General features: G+C 54.7%; 1 protein-coding gene across 1 annotated transcript in view; it reads left to right on the top strand.

Annotated features, from left to right (window-relative positions):
• LOC135325817 (olfactory receptor 14A16-like) overlaps nucleotides 1-16,419 on the top strand; it is a gene marked incomplete at its 5' end in the record, with an annotated part of 109,601 nt that extends 93,182 nt beyond the window's left edge. Inside the window, one exon of the mRNA XM_064503794.1 lies at nucleotides 16,333-16,419. Within this exon, the coding sequence (XP_064359864.1) occupies nucleotides 16,333-16,419 (87 nt within the window). The remainder of the gene's footprint in view (nucleotides 1-16,332) is intronic.
• Nucleotides 16,420-17,484: the final 1,065 nt, after the last annotated feature.

The raw sequence follows: 17,484 nt of genomic DNA, 5'->3' as shown, positions 1-17,484 counted from the left end.
GCAAACCAATTCCCTTCTTGTGCCTGTGCTCTTCTGAGATGGGAGCAGGGCTTTCCAGAGTGGGACGTTTCCACCTCTCTTAGATAGCCATGCTCTGGTGAGACCAACTGCAATGCTAGAGTCAGTCTCTCCACTGTTTCGAGAGGGATCCTCGCTGATTATTTTCATCTACTTCAGTGGCTATTTCCCAGGGGTGACCCTGCTGCCTTCCAGGAACTGTCAGCCCTGGAGCCCAGGGAAGGTCCCGAAGGTGCCCAGGGGACAGAGAAAGTCATGTCATCAGCTGGGCCTCTGCTCCTGAGCTGGGCTTGGCTCCTGGGGCTGCCGGAGCCCATGGCAACCTGGCAGGCGCTGCAGAGAGCCAGCTCTGTCCAAGTGCAGCTCCTTTTCCTGGAGAAGCAGGACTCTGGGCACTGCCTGCAGGGGCCAGAACGAGATGGACATCTCCGAAGTTGAAGAGAGTGGGGAATCAGAGGATGGCTGAGAGCTGCCTGCCGGGAGAAATCTTCCCAGCCCCTAACACAGTAAGTCTGGCTGCAGGGCAACATTGCTGCTGTGGCTGCCGGAGGGTTCCTCTGAAGCTGGCACCTTCCACAGCTGAGAGGGTCTGTCAGGGCGGCTCTGCCAGCTCCTCCTGTTTGGAGCAGGTGGTGCTTTAGAGCAGGGCTTCCCAGCCACACCGTCAGAGGGACAGGCCATCACGGCTACCTTCTGCCAGGGACGGTGCTGGGGTGTGAAGCCAGGGAGTGCCCCCAGGTGTGCGCGGGCTGTAATTGAGAGCAGTGTCCCTGCGACCCAGGGTGCTGTGTGCCCGGGGCAGGGACTCTGCCGCCTGCGAGGGTCAGCACTCAGCCTGCCCAGGGAGCTGCCCAGGGCGCTGCAGGGAGAAGCTCTGGCTGGAAGGAGCGACCCCAAGAAGGGCGGCTTCATCCTCCTGTTGGGAGGGTGCTGTGGGGGTCAGGGCTGCTCTCAGATCTCCCTCACCGCCAGGATATTTGCAGGGAACCTTTTCAAGCAGACAGCCATGGCTGGGGTTCCCTGAAAGATAAGGACCTTTCCTGAGGCTCTGCTTTCAGTTTCCCACTGCTTGCAGCAGCTGGGAAGTGGGGGGGGGGGGGCGGCGGCAAGAGGAGAGGAAAGGAGCTGTGAGATTTGGACAGGAGTCTGATAGTCCCAGAGCATTACAGTGAGAGATCAAAAGGTTTCCAAGGGACCTCATTGCATCCTTTCACCCAGTGCTCTGCCTACAGAAAGCACCACCATCACCTTGCCTGGCCTCACCAACGTTTGTCTGACCTGCTCCTTAGCACCTGCAAAGCCAGAGATGCCCCTGGGCAGTGCCCTGCTGCTGGGAGGTTTCTGCAGGGCAGGACTGAGTGCCCAGAGGGTGGGATGGGGTCTGTGAGCGCTGGCAGGGAAAAGAGATGGGGCAGGGAAAGAGCTGCCAGGAGGAAAAGCTCCGGGCAGTGGAGATATGATCAGCGAGTGGGGGGAAAGTAAAGCCATAAATGCTGTGGGAGGGGGAATTAGGAAAACTCACAGTCAGTCCCTGCAATGCAGACATCTTCCTCTCAGCAAGCCCCCCGTGTCTCCTCTCCCACCCAGCACAGCCTCTGCCCTCAAGGCCATGGGCTGCAGGGCAGGAGCCCCCTCCTCAGCAGCCTGAGCTGCAGCAGAGCAGAGGGGCATCTCTGCTGTGACGTGCCCATTTCCCACTGCACGGCAAAGGGGCTGAGAGTGACTGTGCTGCGATGCCGCTGCCTGGGAGGTGGTGTGCAGAGCTGGGAGAGGGGAAGGCTTTCCTAACTGCCCGTCTGGCTCTCCCTCCTGGCTTTCCCTTTGGTGGCAGGGTCGTGGTACTGCTGCTTGTTTCCTCTCCTCTCTGTGCTGCTCTGCTTCTTGCTGTCCTGCTCTCTGGGGTGAAGGAGAGGGGTTCAGCTGCAGTTAAGGCACTGACCCTGTGGGTCCTGCGTGGAGCTGTCTTCATGGCAGTGATGTGCCCAAGGCCCCTTCTAACCTTCTAGGCAATGCATTTCATCTGATTGGGGAGTGATCTGACTCTCCCTTAAGGCTGCCCCCCCTCACCCTTCTTCAGATCTCTTGACTGTCTCTCTGGGGTGTCCTGCTAGGCTTCAAGCTGCCCTCCACAAGACCTCAGCTCTGCCATAGCATGTCTGTGACAGCAGAGAGTCTTTGTGCTGGTCATGCAAGTCAGAAACCTCCTCACCTGCTCTGACGAGCTCTCCAGAGCACACTCTCCATGTCTGCTCTGAGAGAGAAGAATGGGGAAATCTTCCCTCTGGAGCTACATTCCTCCACTCTCACCTCAGCCCAGGTCCTTTCTTAGAGTAACTTGGGAGTGGGATTGTCCTTTAGCTGGGAGAGGGGCTAGCACAGGGCAGCGGGCAGCAAGACTCCTGCACAGTCCAGATCCCCTGACTCTGTCTGTAGTATATAGACACCGTGAGCCCTTTTCCTGCTGGGACACTTAAGTTCTAATGCTGAGAGAAACGGAAATGCCAAAGAGTTCTACTGCATCAAAGAATGCTCCCACAGTGTGATGGGAGCATCTAAAAACTCATAGAACATAAAAACATAGAATCAGATCACTCCGCTGCAGCCCATTTTCTGAATAAACTGTTGAACGAACTTTCCACAAAATGGGTGGCTGTAATCTGCTGCAGGGTGTGTACATCAGAGCTAGTCACATCCCACTCCCTTTGCAGAGCCTGGGGAAAGAGTGCAGAGGGTAAATTGATGTGAGGGCAGGGTCCATCACACTGGAACAGAGATGTCTAGGAAGGGTGGGGTCATCCCCTGCCTTCACTCCAGTGTTTCTGTGGCTTGCTGGAGTGGGAGCTGGTGGGGCTGATTCTGACACAGACACCTGTGTTCAGGAGGGCAAGGCCTGGGCAGATGAATCCCTCGCAAGGGTCTTCTCTTTCAGAGACAGCTGCCATGAGTGCTGTATTCATCTCTCACAAGGATTAAAAGAGGATATTCCCACTGGGTCACTGGACTGAATCCCCTGCACGCAGCTCATGGTGTCCATCTCCAGGAATCCCCCCCAAATCCTGGGGGCAGTTTGACACCTCCATTTACAACCCCAGCAGAGCAGGACTGACTCCTCTGGAGCCCACACCCAGAGGCCCCTGCTGTGCACATCACACACACCAGCACAAACCAGCGATCAGAAAAGGGATCTGAACAAAGGGAGAGAAGAGAGGAAAGGTGGAGGGTTCTATTTAGAATAGTTTGGGCTTGGCTCAGAGAAAACTATTTAACTTATCAATGCCTCTTCCTCCTTGGACAGTCCCCAAAGCTCAGAAGAAGCAAATGCCCAACAGCAGTTTCCTGGATGAGTTCCTCCTCCTGGCGTTTGCAGACACGCGGCAGCTGCAGCTCTTGCACTTCTCCCTCTTCCTGGGCATCTACCTGGCTGCCCTCCTGGGCAATGGCCTCATCATCACAGCCATAGCCTGCGACCACCACCTCCACACCCCCATGTACTTCTTTCTTCTCAATCTCTCCCTCCTTGACCTTGGCACCATCTCCACCACTGTCCCCAAATCCATGGCCAATTCCCTGTGGAACACCAGGGCCATTTCCTACTCAGGATGTGCTACGCAACTCTTTTTTCTTGTCTTTTTCATTTTGGCTGAGTATTCTCTTCTCACAGTCATGGCCTACGATCGCTATGTTGCCATATGTAAACCCCTGCACTATGGGACCATCATGGGCAGCAGAGCCTGCGTGAAAATGGCAGCAGCTGCCTGGGCCAGTGGGTTTGTCAGTGCTCTCCTGCACACTGGGAACACATTTGGAGTAACATTCTGCCACGGCAATGCCCTGGGTCAGTTCTTCTGTGAAATCCCCCAGATCCTCAAGCTCTCCTGCTCAGGCTCCTACCTCAGGGAAGTTGGTGTTATTGTGGTTAGTGCCTGTTTAGTCTTTGGGTGTTTCATCTTCATTGTGGTGTCCTACGTGCAGATCTTCACTGCTGTGCTGAGGATCCCCTCTGAGCAGGGACAGCACAAAGCCCTTTCCATGTGCCTCCCTCACCTGGCCGTGGTCTCCCTGTTTGTCAGCACCATCATATTTGCCCACCTGAAGCCCTCCTCCCTCTCCTCCCCACCTCTGGATCTGGTGGTGGCTGTTTTGTATTCGGTGGTGCCTCCAGCAGTGAACCCCCTCATCTACAGCATGAGGAACAGGGAGCTCAGGGATGCCCTGAAGAAACTGATTCACCTGCTTTTAGTGCAGCAGCAATGAGCTGCCCATCCCTCTTCACAGGTGGTTTCTAAGTACCTCAGACAAGTCTTGTGCTTTGGGCATTCTTGCTGTGATCATCATGTTTGTGCAGTAGTGTTGGAATTCATCCCACTTCCTTACAGCCTAGTCTCTCTGACCCAGAGGTCTTCTGTAAATGTGTCTCTCACTGTGTTACAGTTGGCCTCTCTGTAATAAAAGGGGATTTCCTCAGTGCGGTGCTTGAAGCTTGGGCTCTCCTTCAAAAGCTGGATCCAAGAATGTGCTCAGGGACTTTCCCCCTAAAAGGGCCTGTTGCTTTTCCGGGGCTCTCCCTGGGCTCAAGGCAATGAGCTTAGAGGTGATGTGTTAGGGAATGAGGGCTGGATTCAGCTCTCGCTTGTGGGTGCCCAGTGCTCCTGGAGATGGTGAATGGTCAAGTGGTATCTCCCATAGGACAGGGCTGGACACTGATGCCCATCCTTCTCGAAGGGAGTATGGATCCATCAGGAGAGCACAGGGCATCCCCAAGGGCACCATGTGCTTAGGGGTGGGCAGTGAATGGAGCTTCACAAAATCCAGTGGAGTCATCCAGAGGGAAAGGGCTAAAGCAGTGAATGTTCAGGCTAGTGAGAGCTCTGCAACCCCATGAGAGGCAGCGGGGACTGCGGAGGCCCAGGGAAGGGAGCCTGCATAGTGGACCAAGTCACCCTCGATGAAAAGCCATGGGCTGGATCTAGCAACGCACCTGAACACAGCCTTAGCCATTTGAATGCCCTGTAACTGCTCAGAGCATCTTCCAGGGCCAAAGACCTCTAGAGTAGAGGGTTGTCAGGTGAAACGAAGCCTGTCCAGCTGGGTCTCCTTCCCACCCTGACCAGCACGGTGTCAGCCCATAGCCCTGAGGAACCACAGCCCACTTGCTCTGCTGAGCAGCACCACCAGCTCGGGCCCCCGCTCTGGCCCCTGCAGCAAGGCAAGCTGGGGCGGACTGGCTGGAGAGCAGCTTTGCAGGAAGGGACATGGGTGTCCTCATGTTCACCAAGTTGACAAGAAGTCAACAGGGTGCTCCTGTAGCAAAGACAGCTACTGCTATCGTGGGTTGTATCAGCAAGAGTACAGACAAGTGCAGGGCAAGTGCAGTGGGACAGATGAAATACCCTGGCAGCCACCACCAAAAAAGAAGCAAAATAAAGGGCACAATTGGCAGACTACCAATGCTGGGGAGAGCGGTATGATCAACAGAGTGCCCAGGGACTGCCAACATTTTAAAGCAATCAAAACAAGAAAGGCCTTTCTGCCAGTTGCCAAGTGGCTGGAGCCAGAGGTACCCAGGCTTGCTCAAGGGAGAGAGCTCCAGAGAGACTTCTTCTTTACTCAACCTCCAAGCACATGGCCAGGATTATGCTGTTTTAGTAGTAGAACATGTTTTTTGCAAGTCTAACTTTCTAATTAAGCATTAGGACTCATACTCACACCAACTGGGGGGAGGGGGGAAAAAAAATCTTCCGTTTGGCTTCAGTGGCTGTGGGATGAAAGAGAAACGATTAGGACCGAATGTCAGGCAGGTGACTATAAATTACCTGATGCTTTCTATACTCTTCAGTGATATTTCTTCGTGTCACTCCTCCGTCTATACTGCGCTATATTTTCTCCCCTGCATCATGGATCATCCCTCTGGAGAAAGAGCTGAGTCCAGGGACACGCCATGCCAATAATCTGGGCATCGTGGGGAGCCCACTGCAAGAGTAAGTGTGTGCATGAGAGCTCACAGCAAAGGCCTGGGCAAGCCAAGGAGCAGGGACCCTCCCCAGGTGCCAAGGATCCCAGTCCCTGAGCCACAGGGCTGGGTACAGCCTCCTCCGATTGATCACAACAGGAGCTCAGGACACCCACCACAGAGTCCAAGAAGTTTCTGTGGGAGAGGTGGAGGAAGAAAGTGGAAACAACTCCAAAGAGGGGGAATGAAGGCAGCAGTCCCAGGGGTAAACATCTCCAAATATGGGTGGATTTTAACCCCTCTCTGGCAGAGCTATTTCTTCCATGAGCAGCAGTACCTGGGGGAAGGAGGGCCTTTGCTGACACCTCTTGTAACATAGAGGGCATCAGGGTTGGAGACACCCCGTCCAGCCAAGGGGCAGTTGCTGGGCACTCAAACAAAGGTTTCAGTCAGGGAGCTCAAAGCTCCAGGACCAGTGTGGAAGGCAGCAGTGAGTGGCAGCCCTGCCGCTACACTGAGAATTTCATTCTGTTGGGCTAAAACAGGACCCCAGGGACTCCCTGCAGCCGGCTGGATGGGCACAGATGGGACCTGGCCCTTCCTGTTCCTCCCGAGCATGTCATTCAAGGAGGTGCTGGAAGAACAGGCCTGGAGGGATCCTCATGGCACTGCATTGCCTGTGGCTGTGATAACTGATTGTCTCCCTCCTGCAAACGCTTCCCGGGTCAGGCGCTTGGGGACAACCATCTGGCAGTGCTCATGGGAATCCGTCAGGACCATGCCCTGTGTGTGGGCAAGGGGACCTCAGGCACTTGTCACCCTGTTGGAGAGCAGCTTGGAGAGCAGAGACCTGGGGGGAGGAAAGAGAGGTCCCATGGCTGGCAGAGTGAAGGTGCTGCTGTGTGCCTGGGGCCAGGGCACTGCCACCTCCGAGGCCCTCTCCTAGCTCCTGAGAAGCTCTTGCAGAAGCAAGCAAATCCCAGAGAACAACCTTCCCCACATTGCTGGGAGTCAAGGAGAGGGTCACTTCTGTGAGAGAACATGACAGGCCAGGAGCAGGCACATGGCTGGGGTTTGTGCTTGTGAGGTCACTTCTGCCCCAGGAGCTGCTAGGCCAGCAGCAGGCACAGGGCTCACATATGGGGCTGTAAGGTCACTGCTACCACAGAACCCGGCAAAGGGCTTCAGTGCTGATTGTGAGGTCACTTCTGCCTCAGTACCTGATTGGTTGGTGTAGGTTCCTGGAAGTCACCTGTGCCTGTGCTGCTGTTAGGCCAGAACCAGGTTAATTGGCACAGGAGACTGTCCTGGAGGGCAGAGAGGCCATGGATCCCTCGTGGATCTTCAGGGACAACGTCCTCAAAGCCCAGGAACAAGCCAGTGTGATGTGATGGGAGTCAAGCAGGGCCTGGCAGGAGAACCGCATGGATGACCAGGGGCACCCTGACTTAGGAGTTCAGCCACAGGAAGGAAGTTCCCGGAGGGTGGAAGGGGGAAGAGGCTGCCCAGGAGGCAGACAGAAACCTTGCCTGTGGGTGCAGCGATGGAGCTAGGAAAGCTGGAGTTGGAGCTGGAGCTCGCAAGGGGTGGGGAGGGCAACCAGGAGGGCTTTTGTAAGCATGCTGTCAGCACAAGGAAGGCAGATAAGGAACATGTGCTCTCACTGCTCAGTGGGGCAGGGGACATAGTGACAAGGACCGGGAAAAAGCTGAGTCTCTCCTTGTCTTTTCTGCCTTACATACTACCGGTAAGAGCTGCCCCTAAGGCTCTTAGTGCCCGTGTGACATTGCTCTTGATTGTCTTTGAAATGTCGGGGCAAGCAGGGAGGTTCCTGCTATCTGGGAAAAGGCAGACATCACACCCATTTCCAGAGAAGGGCAAGAGGAAGAATGCAGGTCAGCTTCATGCGAGTCCCTGGGAAGGTGATGCAGCAAATGCTCCTGGAAACCATCTCCAAGCACATGGAGGGTATCGAGTGGCAGAGCCAGCATGGGCTGAGCAAAGGGAAATGGAAACTGTGCCTGACCAACCTCACTGCCTTCTACCAGAAGACTGTGGGCACAAGGGGAAAGCAGGGGACTTGGTGTGCCTTCATTTTGGCAAGGCCTTTGACACAGTCGTCCATGTTCTACCTGCAGCCAAACTGTTGGGATCTGCACTTGATAAATGAACCATAAAGCAGGCGGAAGATTGGCTGGTCCATCAGGCCCAAAGGCTGTGATTAGTGGTACGAGGAGGCCAAACTGGTGGCTGGTTACTGGTGGCATCCCTCCGTGATCAGCACAGGAGGCAACACTGTGGAACTTCTTCATTAATGGCCTTGACCATGGGGTGGCATGCACTCTCAGTGCATTTGTGGACTATGTGCAATTGGAGTGAGCCCCTGAGCAAGCTCATTTAGTTCCCTCTGCATTGAGGAGGGAGGCTGGACTGAGGGGACATGATGTCCAGAGGTTCACAGTTCACGTTTCTAGGGAGAGCTCTGTAAAGACAGACTAGGCAGACAAAGCAGACAGGGCAGAGAGGCAGAAGAGAGAGAAGTACGTCAATTTAAATAGAGGTGTTCCCCAGCAGAAAATTTCCCCATTCAAAGTGCTGGTAGCAAATAGGGCGTGATGAATAACTGTACATACATATGTATATACTCGAACAGAGGAAGTAATTACTGTAGTGCATGGACATGGTGCTGCCAATAAAAAAGAAAGGAAAAACAACATGAGAATTGACAAATAGCATTTGAAGTTCTGGAAAGGAAGGCTTTTCTCAGTTATTGCATAGAGTTCTTCTTTGAATAGGTTTGGACTTTTGACTAAAAGTTTACATTCAGGCCTTTATTAATTGGGGCACCTAGAGAGGCTACTGCTGCCCGAGATGCCCTGTTGTCGCTGTGTTCCCAGGCAGTGCTGGGGAATGTGATCCAGGAGCTACAGGAACCTTTCTGGAGCACTAGCTGGTCACCAGCAGAAGTCTCCCAACACCTCTCAGGGAGACACCTTATTTCTCTCTATTGCCTAGAAGGGGAAGTGCAGGCAGCTGGATTAGGCAGAGACATCTGCCTTGAAGGGGTCTGGCACTGGGTGAGATCAGCCTCCTCCCTGTTGCTGCCTAAAATCAGTTACACTTCATTGACCGTCCCGGGAGTGTGGCTAGGTGTTTAGGGCCTCAGCACTGCAGCACAGGTGTGTTGAGATTGGTGCCAATTTGGCCTTCCAAAGATATCTCATTTCATTGAAGCCGGTCACCTTGTTTTTCACTGCTGGTCAAGAGAGCCTGAGCCCTCAGAGTGTGCCTGGCTCTTTGGAACGAGTGAGGAGTGGCATGGAGAGCCCTGGGCAGGGAGTGGTTTTGGTGAGCCCTGGACTCGGTGTTGTCTTTTATCATGCTGTAGGCCTGATTATAACAGAAATGTTTAGAAAATGACAATAAAATTGAAACAAAGAAGAAATTAAAAAGCAAAGAATTATTTTTTACACTTTTCAGCTTTTAACAGTCTTTATGTTCTTGTACTCCTCCTTGTTGGTGTTTGGGGCAGATTCTGTGAGTGAGTGAGTGAGTGTGTGTGTGTGTGTGTGTGTGTGTGTGTGTGTGTGTGTGTGTGTTTTGTAAAGGAAAGTGATTTCCACCTGGGGTGAGATGCAGTGACAGGGACACAGACATGTGGTGTCTTTGTAGGTGCCTTGGTCCCCTCTGCCCAGCCTCCGTCTGCACCTCAGAGGGGCTCTGGTCTCCCGCAGGTCAACTCTGAGAGCTGCCAGGCCCAGGCAGGTACCTCACATACACCAGGGCCTCTCCAAGTGCCACTGCATGCTTGTGGTTAGACACCTGAGCTCTGTCTGGAAAGGTGAAGGACTGTTTAAAAATGTGTTAAAAATATGAGCACCTTTTCCTCAGCTGAAATAATTCAATAATTTTAATAAATTGTCCATGTTTTCCTTTGAGGAACTCCTGGAAATCTTCAGGAAGGGTATGAATCTCAGGAGAAGAAATACTGATCTCCCTCAAACTTGCATTATCACTGCTCTGTCTCTTCTACTGTGCTTTTAACCTCACCAATCTTTCACATCTTTCCCCATGCCCTGATTAAACTGATTATTTCTACAGTCATCTTTGCATCAGACTATCTGTACAAGGGAACTTTCCATAGCTTTCCACTTCTCCTCCTCCTCTTCCTCTTTATTCACTCAGGTACCTCTCATCTCTCTAGTTGCAGCTCTGAGCTTGAGCTTGCCTCCTCTTTCAGGAGTCTCCTTGTCTCTTTAGACAACAACTGAATTGTGTTGCTATCTCTCCTTTCCTGTCTAGCTGTCAAAAATCTTTCTAGCAAGGTTATTCCTTGTGGAAAGTGGACCTCCCTGGAGGCAGCCTGGACTTAGCATGCAGTTAAGGAGTGTATTTTATTTTTTCATTCAAATGTATCATGTTTTGTTGTTTTGATCACAGCTCAGAATTATCCTCCTATGTCTCTTTGCAGCTAGTTCTCAAAGGAAAGCAGGTGGGAATTGGTGCATAGAGGCTGTAACACTCAGCTACAGATGCCAGTGGAAAAAGGGTTGATTTTTATAAGGGTGATGTAGGTCCCCAGTGGCCGAAGAGAGAAATGGTGGGGCTGGGGAGGGGAGGAGGAAGGCTGTTCGTACATGCCTGCTGTCAAAAATACTGCTTTTCTCACACATCAGGATTCATTGGGAAACCCTCTGGGTCGCTATGAATTGCAGAATGTAGATATCACTTGTTCTGTAAGCTGAAAAGTAAAGAAAACTTTAAAAGCAGGAATATTTTGTCTTTTTCTAGGTGCTCATTGATATCTTCCTCTTGTAAAGACACTCCTGAAACCTCTCCAATTAGCCACTCCAGATCTGAAGAATTGAGGGAGATTATGGAGATAGACGTGGCTCCCTAGGGCTTTTTGCATTGCAGTAACCCCTCAGCAGGGGTATTTGGTGCTGAGTCCCTGAATCAGATTCTGAGAGGAGAATGAACCAACCTCTCAAGAAGTTGAATTCAGAAGCAAATCCCAAAGTTTCTTGGAGTATTAATGGGTCCCCCTGAGGGCCATTACTCACAAAGCCTCCCCAGGGGCTGATGAGAGCAGAGGCAGTTGTTACAGGTAGGTAAAGAAAATGTGCAGGTGGCTCTGATGCCTAGAAAACCTGGATGTGTTTTATCATACCACATGGCCATCACTGACACCCAGCCCCTGAGTAGGGTGATCCCTTCCCTCACGCTTTGCTCAGGGCTCTTTGTGGGGGCAGTGTGAGGGTGGGGGTGTGCCACACTGAGTGAGGGACAATGAGATGGCACCTCACAGACCCCCCCCCCAGCAGGAGGAGGAAACAAGGCCCCGGACTACAAGGAAATGGTGTCTTCTGGCAGGCCTCAGTGGCAGGTACAGCAGCCATAGACAAGAGGACAAAGATCTCAGTTCTGTTGGAAGCTTTCAGCCTTGGCAGTGCCCCTGGCCATCTCCACCCCAGGCTGTCCTACACTGTCCCACGCCTGTGCCTGCTCCACTGCAGCCTGTAGACACCCAGCCTGCTTCCCCTCCTGGCTCTCACCCAGGGATCTGCCCACCTTTACTGATGTCTCTCCACCCTTCCTTGCTTTTCCTTCAATCACAAAGCCAGGGGCTCACCACAGGCTCCCTCTGCCTGACCTCTTGCACCACAGCATTACCCTTCAAGGGGCATTTCTTTTTTTAACATCCATTCTGAACCTCTCAAGCTGAAGACTGTAGCTCTTTCCCCTTCTCGTGCTGCTTCCCACCACCAAAAAAAGCACCAAAATCTTTGAAACCTCCCTTCAAGCACTCATGGGCTGCTACTCTACTGCCCTTAGCCTCCACTTCACCAGGATAATGTAGCCCAGGTCCCTCGGCCTCCCTGTACAGCTCACGTGCTGCAGGACCCATACCTGCTCTTGGCAGACCTCCTCTGCACCCTCTCCAGGTCCTCCCCATTCCTCCAGCACTGGGTGTACCACACGTGGACACACTATTCTCCAGATGTGGCCTCCCCAGGGCTGGGTTGAGGGGGATAATAACTGTCCTTGTCTGCGGGGCCACACGCTTCCTAGTGCAGCCCCCTATGCAGCTGGCCTGATCTGTGGTGAGCATGCACCACAGGCTCATATGGCATCCCTCCTGAAGTCCAGGCCCTTCTCCTCAGGGTCACTCCCCCAAGGCCCAACCTGCCGCTTCTCCTTGCACAACTTCAGGAGGTTTCTCTTGGCCTCATCTCCAAGCTTCTCAAGGTCCCTCTCAGCTCAAGCTTCTTTGTGTCAGCTGTAAATGTGTGCGTGCAGATGGCTCATCCTGTCTTGCCATGCCTCTGACAGGATAACAGCATCACCAACTGCAGGACACCATAGATAAAGACCATACTATTTTAAAGGAACAGCTGGAAATGGTTGAAGTGAGCATGGCAGCCATCCCAGACAAGCCAAAGGAAGGTACAGAGCAAGCACAACCAGGGTCAGTGGGTATAGGGTAAAGAGAGGTGTACTGATTGCATGGGAGGAGATCGTGATAATAAAAGAGAAGGGCTTGTAATGTGGAAAAGAGGGGGAAATGCAATAAAGGTTGAAGCCAATGAAAAATCAGGGCCACCTGGGGGTGCCTGCCAAGCAGCCCTGAATCTGAATTGCTCTGGCCAGAGCAGGACAGGATACATGCAGTTGATCTAATCTTATTTTTGTCTGACGTACTTCCATGACCGTGGGGAAGCAGAATGTTTTCCCTAAGGTCAACAAGGGAAGGCCTGAGGTGGAAGGAAATGCCAAATCATTCAGGCTGGAAGGGACCTCCGGTTGTCTCTAGCCCAACGTGCTTCTCACAGCAGGCTCAGCTGTCAGCTCCAAGCAGGTTGCTGAGGGCTTTAGTCATTTAGGTCTTGAAAACCTCTGAGGATGGAGGTGGCACAACCTCTCTGGGCAACCTGCCCCAGTGCTTCACTCTTTGGATGGGTAAAATGTTTTTGCTTATCCCCAGCCTGAACCTCTCTTGTTTCAACTAATGCCCATTGGGCCACCTCCTCCCATGGTGCACAAGGGTGAAGAGGTTGGCTGCATCTTCTTGATGATCTCCTGGTAGGTATGGGCAGGCTGTCATTAGGTCTGCCCAAAGCCTCCTCTTCTCCAGGCTGAACAAACCCAGCTCCCTCAGCCTCCCACACTGACAAAGTCAAGCTTACAAATGTGTGCCTAGGTTGTTTAATGGATCTCCCAATCCTTCTGGATTTTACAGGATCTGCAGAATGCCTTAGGCCTGTTAGAGTGCAACCACCCTCATGCCATGACATTCTGCATACGTCACACTCATTTGACATCATGTTGTGGTTACAGGTGTTGTAGATGGTGAGGAGGACAAGCAGTCATCCATAATTAAAAAGAGGTAACCTCGCATCACGAGGAAGGCCTGGCTCTGGGGATGCCATGCGTGGTGCTAAAACACATACAGAAAAGGAATTCAGGAGTGCAAGAATCGCAGTAGCTATCGCCAGAGATGCCAGAATCACCCATCCCTTTCAGTTGGAAGTGACCTTAGGAGGTCTCTAGTGCAACCTCCTGCTCCCATCGGGATCAACACTGAAGTCACACTAGAGCTCCTCTGGGCTTTGTCCAACAGTGTCCTGAAAGCCTCCAAGAACAGAGAGGCCATAAGCTCTTCAAATGCTTCATTATCCTCACTGACTTTTCTCCCTGCTATCCCATCTTAGTTTTTAACCATTTCCTCTCATTCTTCTGCCATGAATCCCTGTAAAAGGCTGGTTCACTATGGGTGGCCACCTTGAGTTGGGAATCTGCTAAGAGTCACCCCAAAAGCCTTCCCTTCTCCAGGCTGAACAAGCCCCATTCCCTCAGCCTCTCCTCCCAGGGCAAGTGCTCAGTCCCCAAGCACCTTGGGGACCTGCCACTGAAATCACTCAGAGTGATCAACAGCATTCTTCTGCACGGGGCCCCAACTGGATGCAGGATCTAGATGTGCTCTAAGAAGCCCGAGTAGAGGGGGATAATCACTTCCACTGATCTCCTGGCTTTGCTCAGGTTCATGCAGGCTAGGATGCTGTGGCCTCCATGTCTGCCAAGGAATGCTGCTGGCTCATGTTCAGTTCGCTGCCCACAGAGACTCCCAGGTCCTTCTCCTCAGAGCTCCTGCCCAGCCAGGGACTCCCCAGTGTGTATCGCTCCAGGGTGTTGGTCTCTCCGAGGTGCAGGGCCTGGCATTTGTCCTTCTGAATTTAACAAGGTTCCTGACAGCCCATTCCTCCTCCCGGCTGAGGTCCCTCTGAATGGCAGCCCTCAAGCATGTGACTGTTGTCTCGATCCAATATCGGGAAGGTTTCGTTATGATCCCAAGGACGAGATTAAGACCCTAAAACCGGCCAAATGTCGTACAACCTTTTACCTTTATTTTCAACGGAGTGGGGAGAAAAGGTGGGGAAAGGCAAAGAGGAGAGGGGAACAAGGGTAAGGGGAAAAGACAGAGAAAGTTGGAAAAGGAGAAAAGAAACTAGCTACCGCCACTCCGAGTCCGATGGTGTTCTGCTGACTCCGCCCGAGATCTTCAGTCGTTGCAAGCAAGCCCCCCCCATTCACACAGTCTGCAGTTTTTATAGGTTCTTGCCCCACCTCTGGGAGGTGCTTCCTCGCTTCCCATGCAGATTAACTGTCATGCGCAGTCCGCCCTCTCGGAACCTTCCAGAAACGGGCTGGGGCATCCGGGGGGGATCTCCTGCTCATGCGCAGATGGCAAATGTGTACGTGCAGTTCGTGCCAGACATGCTGTTTCCCTAGAGGCGACCTTCTGCCCTTTTTGCACCCTTTTTCCCCCATGCAGGTGCACGAGGCTGTTTACCTCGCGGACGGCTCCCAGGGACGCCGGTGCAGCATTGCCCGACACGCCTTGGCAGTAGCGGCTCTGCAGCAGCAGCAGCAATGTCGAGACAAAATTGCATTTAGTACCAGTTCTCTACACAAGCTCTCAGCGGGGATGAGGGTGGGGGTCTGAGCCCCCAAAGCCCAGCAGTCTTGCCCTCACCAATGCACGTCCCTGCGGGCTGGTGTCGAGGTGGCCGTGTCTAGACAGCCCTGGGCGGGGCTGAGGCCTCTGCAACCCCCAGGTCCCCCTCGGGCTCCAGCAGCCCCACAGCGGTGCTGCCAGAGAGGAGCAGTGAGGTCAGAGAAGAGCAGCCGTGTCACAGCAGCCTGGGGCAGGGCAAGGCAGGGCGGGCTGGGGCGACCTCACAGTGGGGCAGAGCAGCATCCTTGGCATTCGGGACACCGAGCTGCCTGCGGCCCCTGGGAGAAGGGCTCTCTCGGGCTGAGGGGGTGAAGCGCCTTTGGCCCAGAGGAGCTGCCGGCCCCTCGGCCTGCAGTGCATGCCTGTGCCCATGGAGCTGGAGGACTTGCAGCTCTGCTTGCGGCGGCACCAGGATGAACGCCGGGACCTGCTGGAGAAGCTGCTGGAGCAGGAGCAGGCTTGTGGCGTCCTGCGAGCAGCTAGCAGCGCGTTGGAAGAAGGGATGGATAGGTGGGCATGGCTCCATCCTGCTCGGGGCTGAGACTCGGGTCCCGGAGGCTGTCTGCAGCCCCTGCATGCCTTGGCCCTCGATGGGGGCCCTGCGGGGCTGGGTGGAGGTGGGGGGCAGGCCCTGCCACCCGTCCCGGAGGGCTCTGGGTGCTACCCACCTGCCTGGGTGCCTGATCTCTGCCCCGGGGGTCTGCACTCAGCAGCCTCCCCTCTCCTCAACCCTGCAGGCTGCAGCGCTCCTGGGAGGGGGCTGAGGAGCCCGACGTGGGGCTGAGGGAAGAGCTCAGCACCCTCTTGAGCTGCCTGAAGGAGAGCGAGCAGGAGACAGCTGCAATGCAGGAGCAGCTCCGGGGCTTGGTAGGTGCTGGGGATGCCCGGGCGTGTGCACGGGGGGCTCCAAGGCCTGCTCCCCAGCACTGTCCCCATCCCTGCAGGAGCAGGAGAAAGAGGAGCTCCGCACCACCCTGCAGGAGCTCACCACCGAGGTACCGAGAGCCCCGTGCCAACACCCCCTCGGACACCCCTCTGGCTGCCCCACGACCCCCTCGCGCTTGGCCCTCACCCCCGGTTCATCTCCACAGCACTTCGCCTTGGCAGCGCAGCATGCCCAGAGCTCCCAGCAGCTGGAGAGGACCAAAGAAGTCCTCCCGCAGCTCCAGGTGAGGCAGATGCTCCGCTGTCCAGCTGGCTCCCCCAGGGACCCTGAGAGGGGTGGGGGGACTGCGTGGTTTGGGGACGCCCAGTCTCAGCCAGGGCACTGGGCCTAGAGCCCACACTGGTCCCTGGGGGTCCTCCAGCTCCCCCCACCGAGATGCTCCCACTGCCTCTTCTCTCCCAGGCAGAGCTGACGGAGGTGAAGGCCGAGGGAGACGTGGCCCAGAAGGAGCTCCACCAGGTCTGTAACCCCCGTGAAAACACCGCTTAGGTGGGCAGAGCTGCTGGGTGTGGTGCCAGCCCCAAGGACGCCTGTGTCCCTGCCTCCCTGGCCCTGGCTGGCCTCGCAGCGCCCTGCAGACTGACTGGGCATCGCCAGTCCCACCTGGGCTCTTTGCAACGTGGCCCGGTTGCTTTGCAGGAGAAGCAGTCAGCAGCCAAGCTGGCAGAGGCCCTGCGGGAGCAGGCTGAGATCGAGAAGGTACTAGGTGTAGGAAGCAAGGCGGGACGAGGTCTTTGTGTGGGGAAAGCCCCCTCACGGTGGGCTTGGCGTGGACTACTGAGCAGGGCCCTTCCTTCGTCCAGGTGCTGAGGAAAGAACGCGAGTGCCTCCGGGAGAGACGCGAGGGCCTCCAAGGGCAGACAGTGGGGTGAGTGGGGACAGGCCCCCGCGCCCAACCTGTGGGGCGGGGCTCTGTGCAGCTCCCAGGTCTCTGTGTCCCCAGTCCCAGCTTGGGAAGGGCTGTGCCAATCCCGGACAACAGAGCCCCTGATCTCATCCTCCTCCGATGACATCTAAGCTGCTCCCAACCCCACTAGAATGCCTCTGGAGCACTCCCAACAGCCTCTGCGTGGCTTCAGACCTTCCCTGAACAGCGGTCGACCACTCGCGCCAGCTCTAAAATCCTCTGCCGAGTGCTGAACAGCTCTGGGCAGCCCTAAGGGGCTCTGCAACAGCTTTCAGCCTCCCTTCGAGTCCTCCAAACCTTCTCCCAAGGGCCCAGTGCCTTTTTCAAAGTACCTGATGGAAAGAAAACAAACAAACAACCCACACACTGGTTAACTCTTTGAAGCAGCTCTGAACAGCTCTGAAGAGCTCCAAGCCTCTCCTAAATGCCCTCCGAGCCTGACGTGGGAAGGGAGTGGAGGGAAGGGTGTTTTTGATGCTGGGAGCCTGGGGTGCCTTGCCTCAGCCCCAGCAGAGCCTGTCCAGCACCCCGGGTCCCTGTTGCCCATCTGGTGGTCCCAATGCCGGCCGAGCTCGCTCCTCACACCCCAACTGCCTGTGGTGCCCACAACAGGGGGAAGACGGAGCAGGCGGCCAAGCTGTCCACGT

Source organism: Dromaius novaehollandiae, unplaced genomic scaffold (genome assembly GCF_036370855.1).
Source record: "Dromaius novaehollandiae isolate bDroNov1 unplaced genomic scaffold, bDroNov1.hap1 HAP1_SCAFFOLD_30, whole genome shotgun sequence".
Lineage (NCBI taxonomy): Eukaryota > Metazoa > Chordata > Aves > Casuariiformes > Dromaiidae > Dromaius > Dromaius novaehollandiae.
Note: the sequence above shows the minus strand (reverse complement) of the source record. Positions and strands in the feature narration are given on the sequence as shown.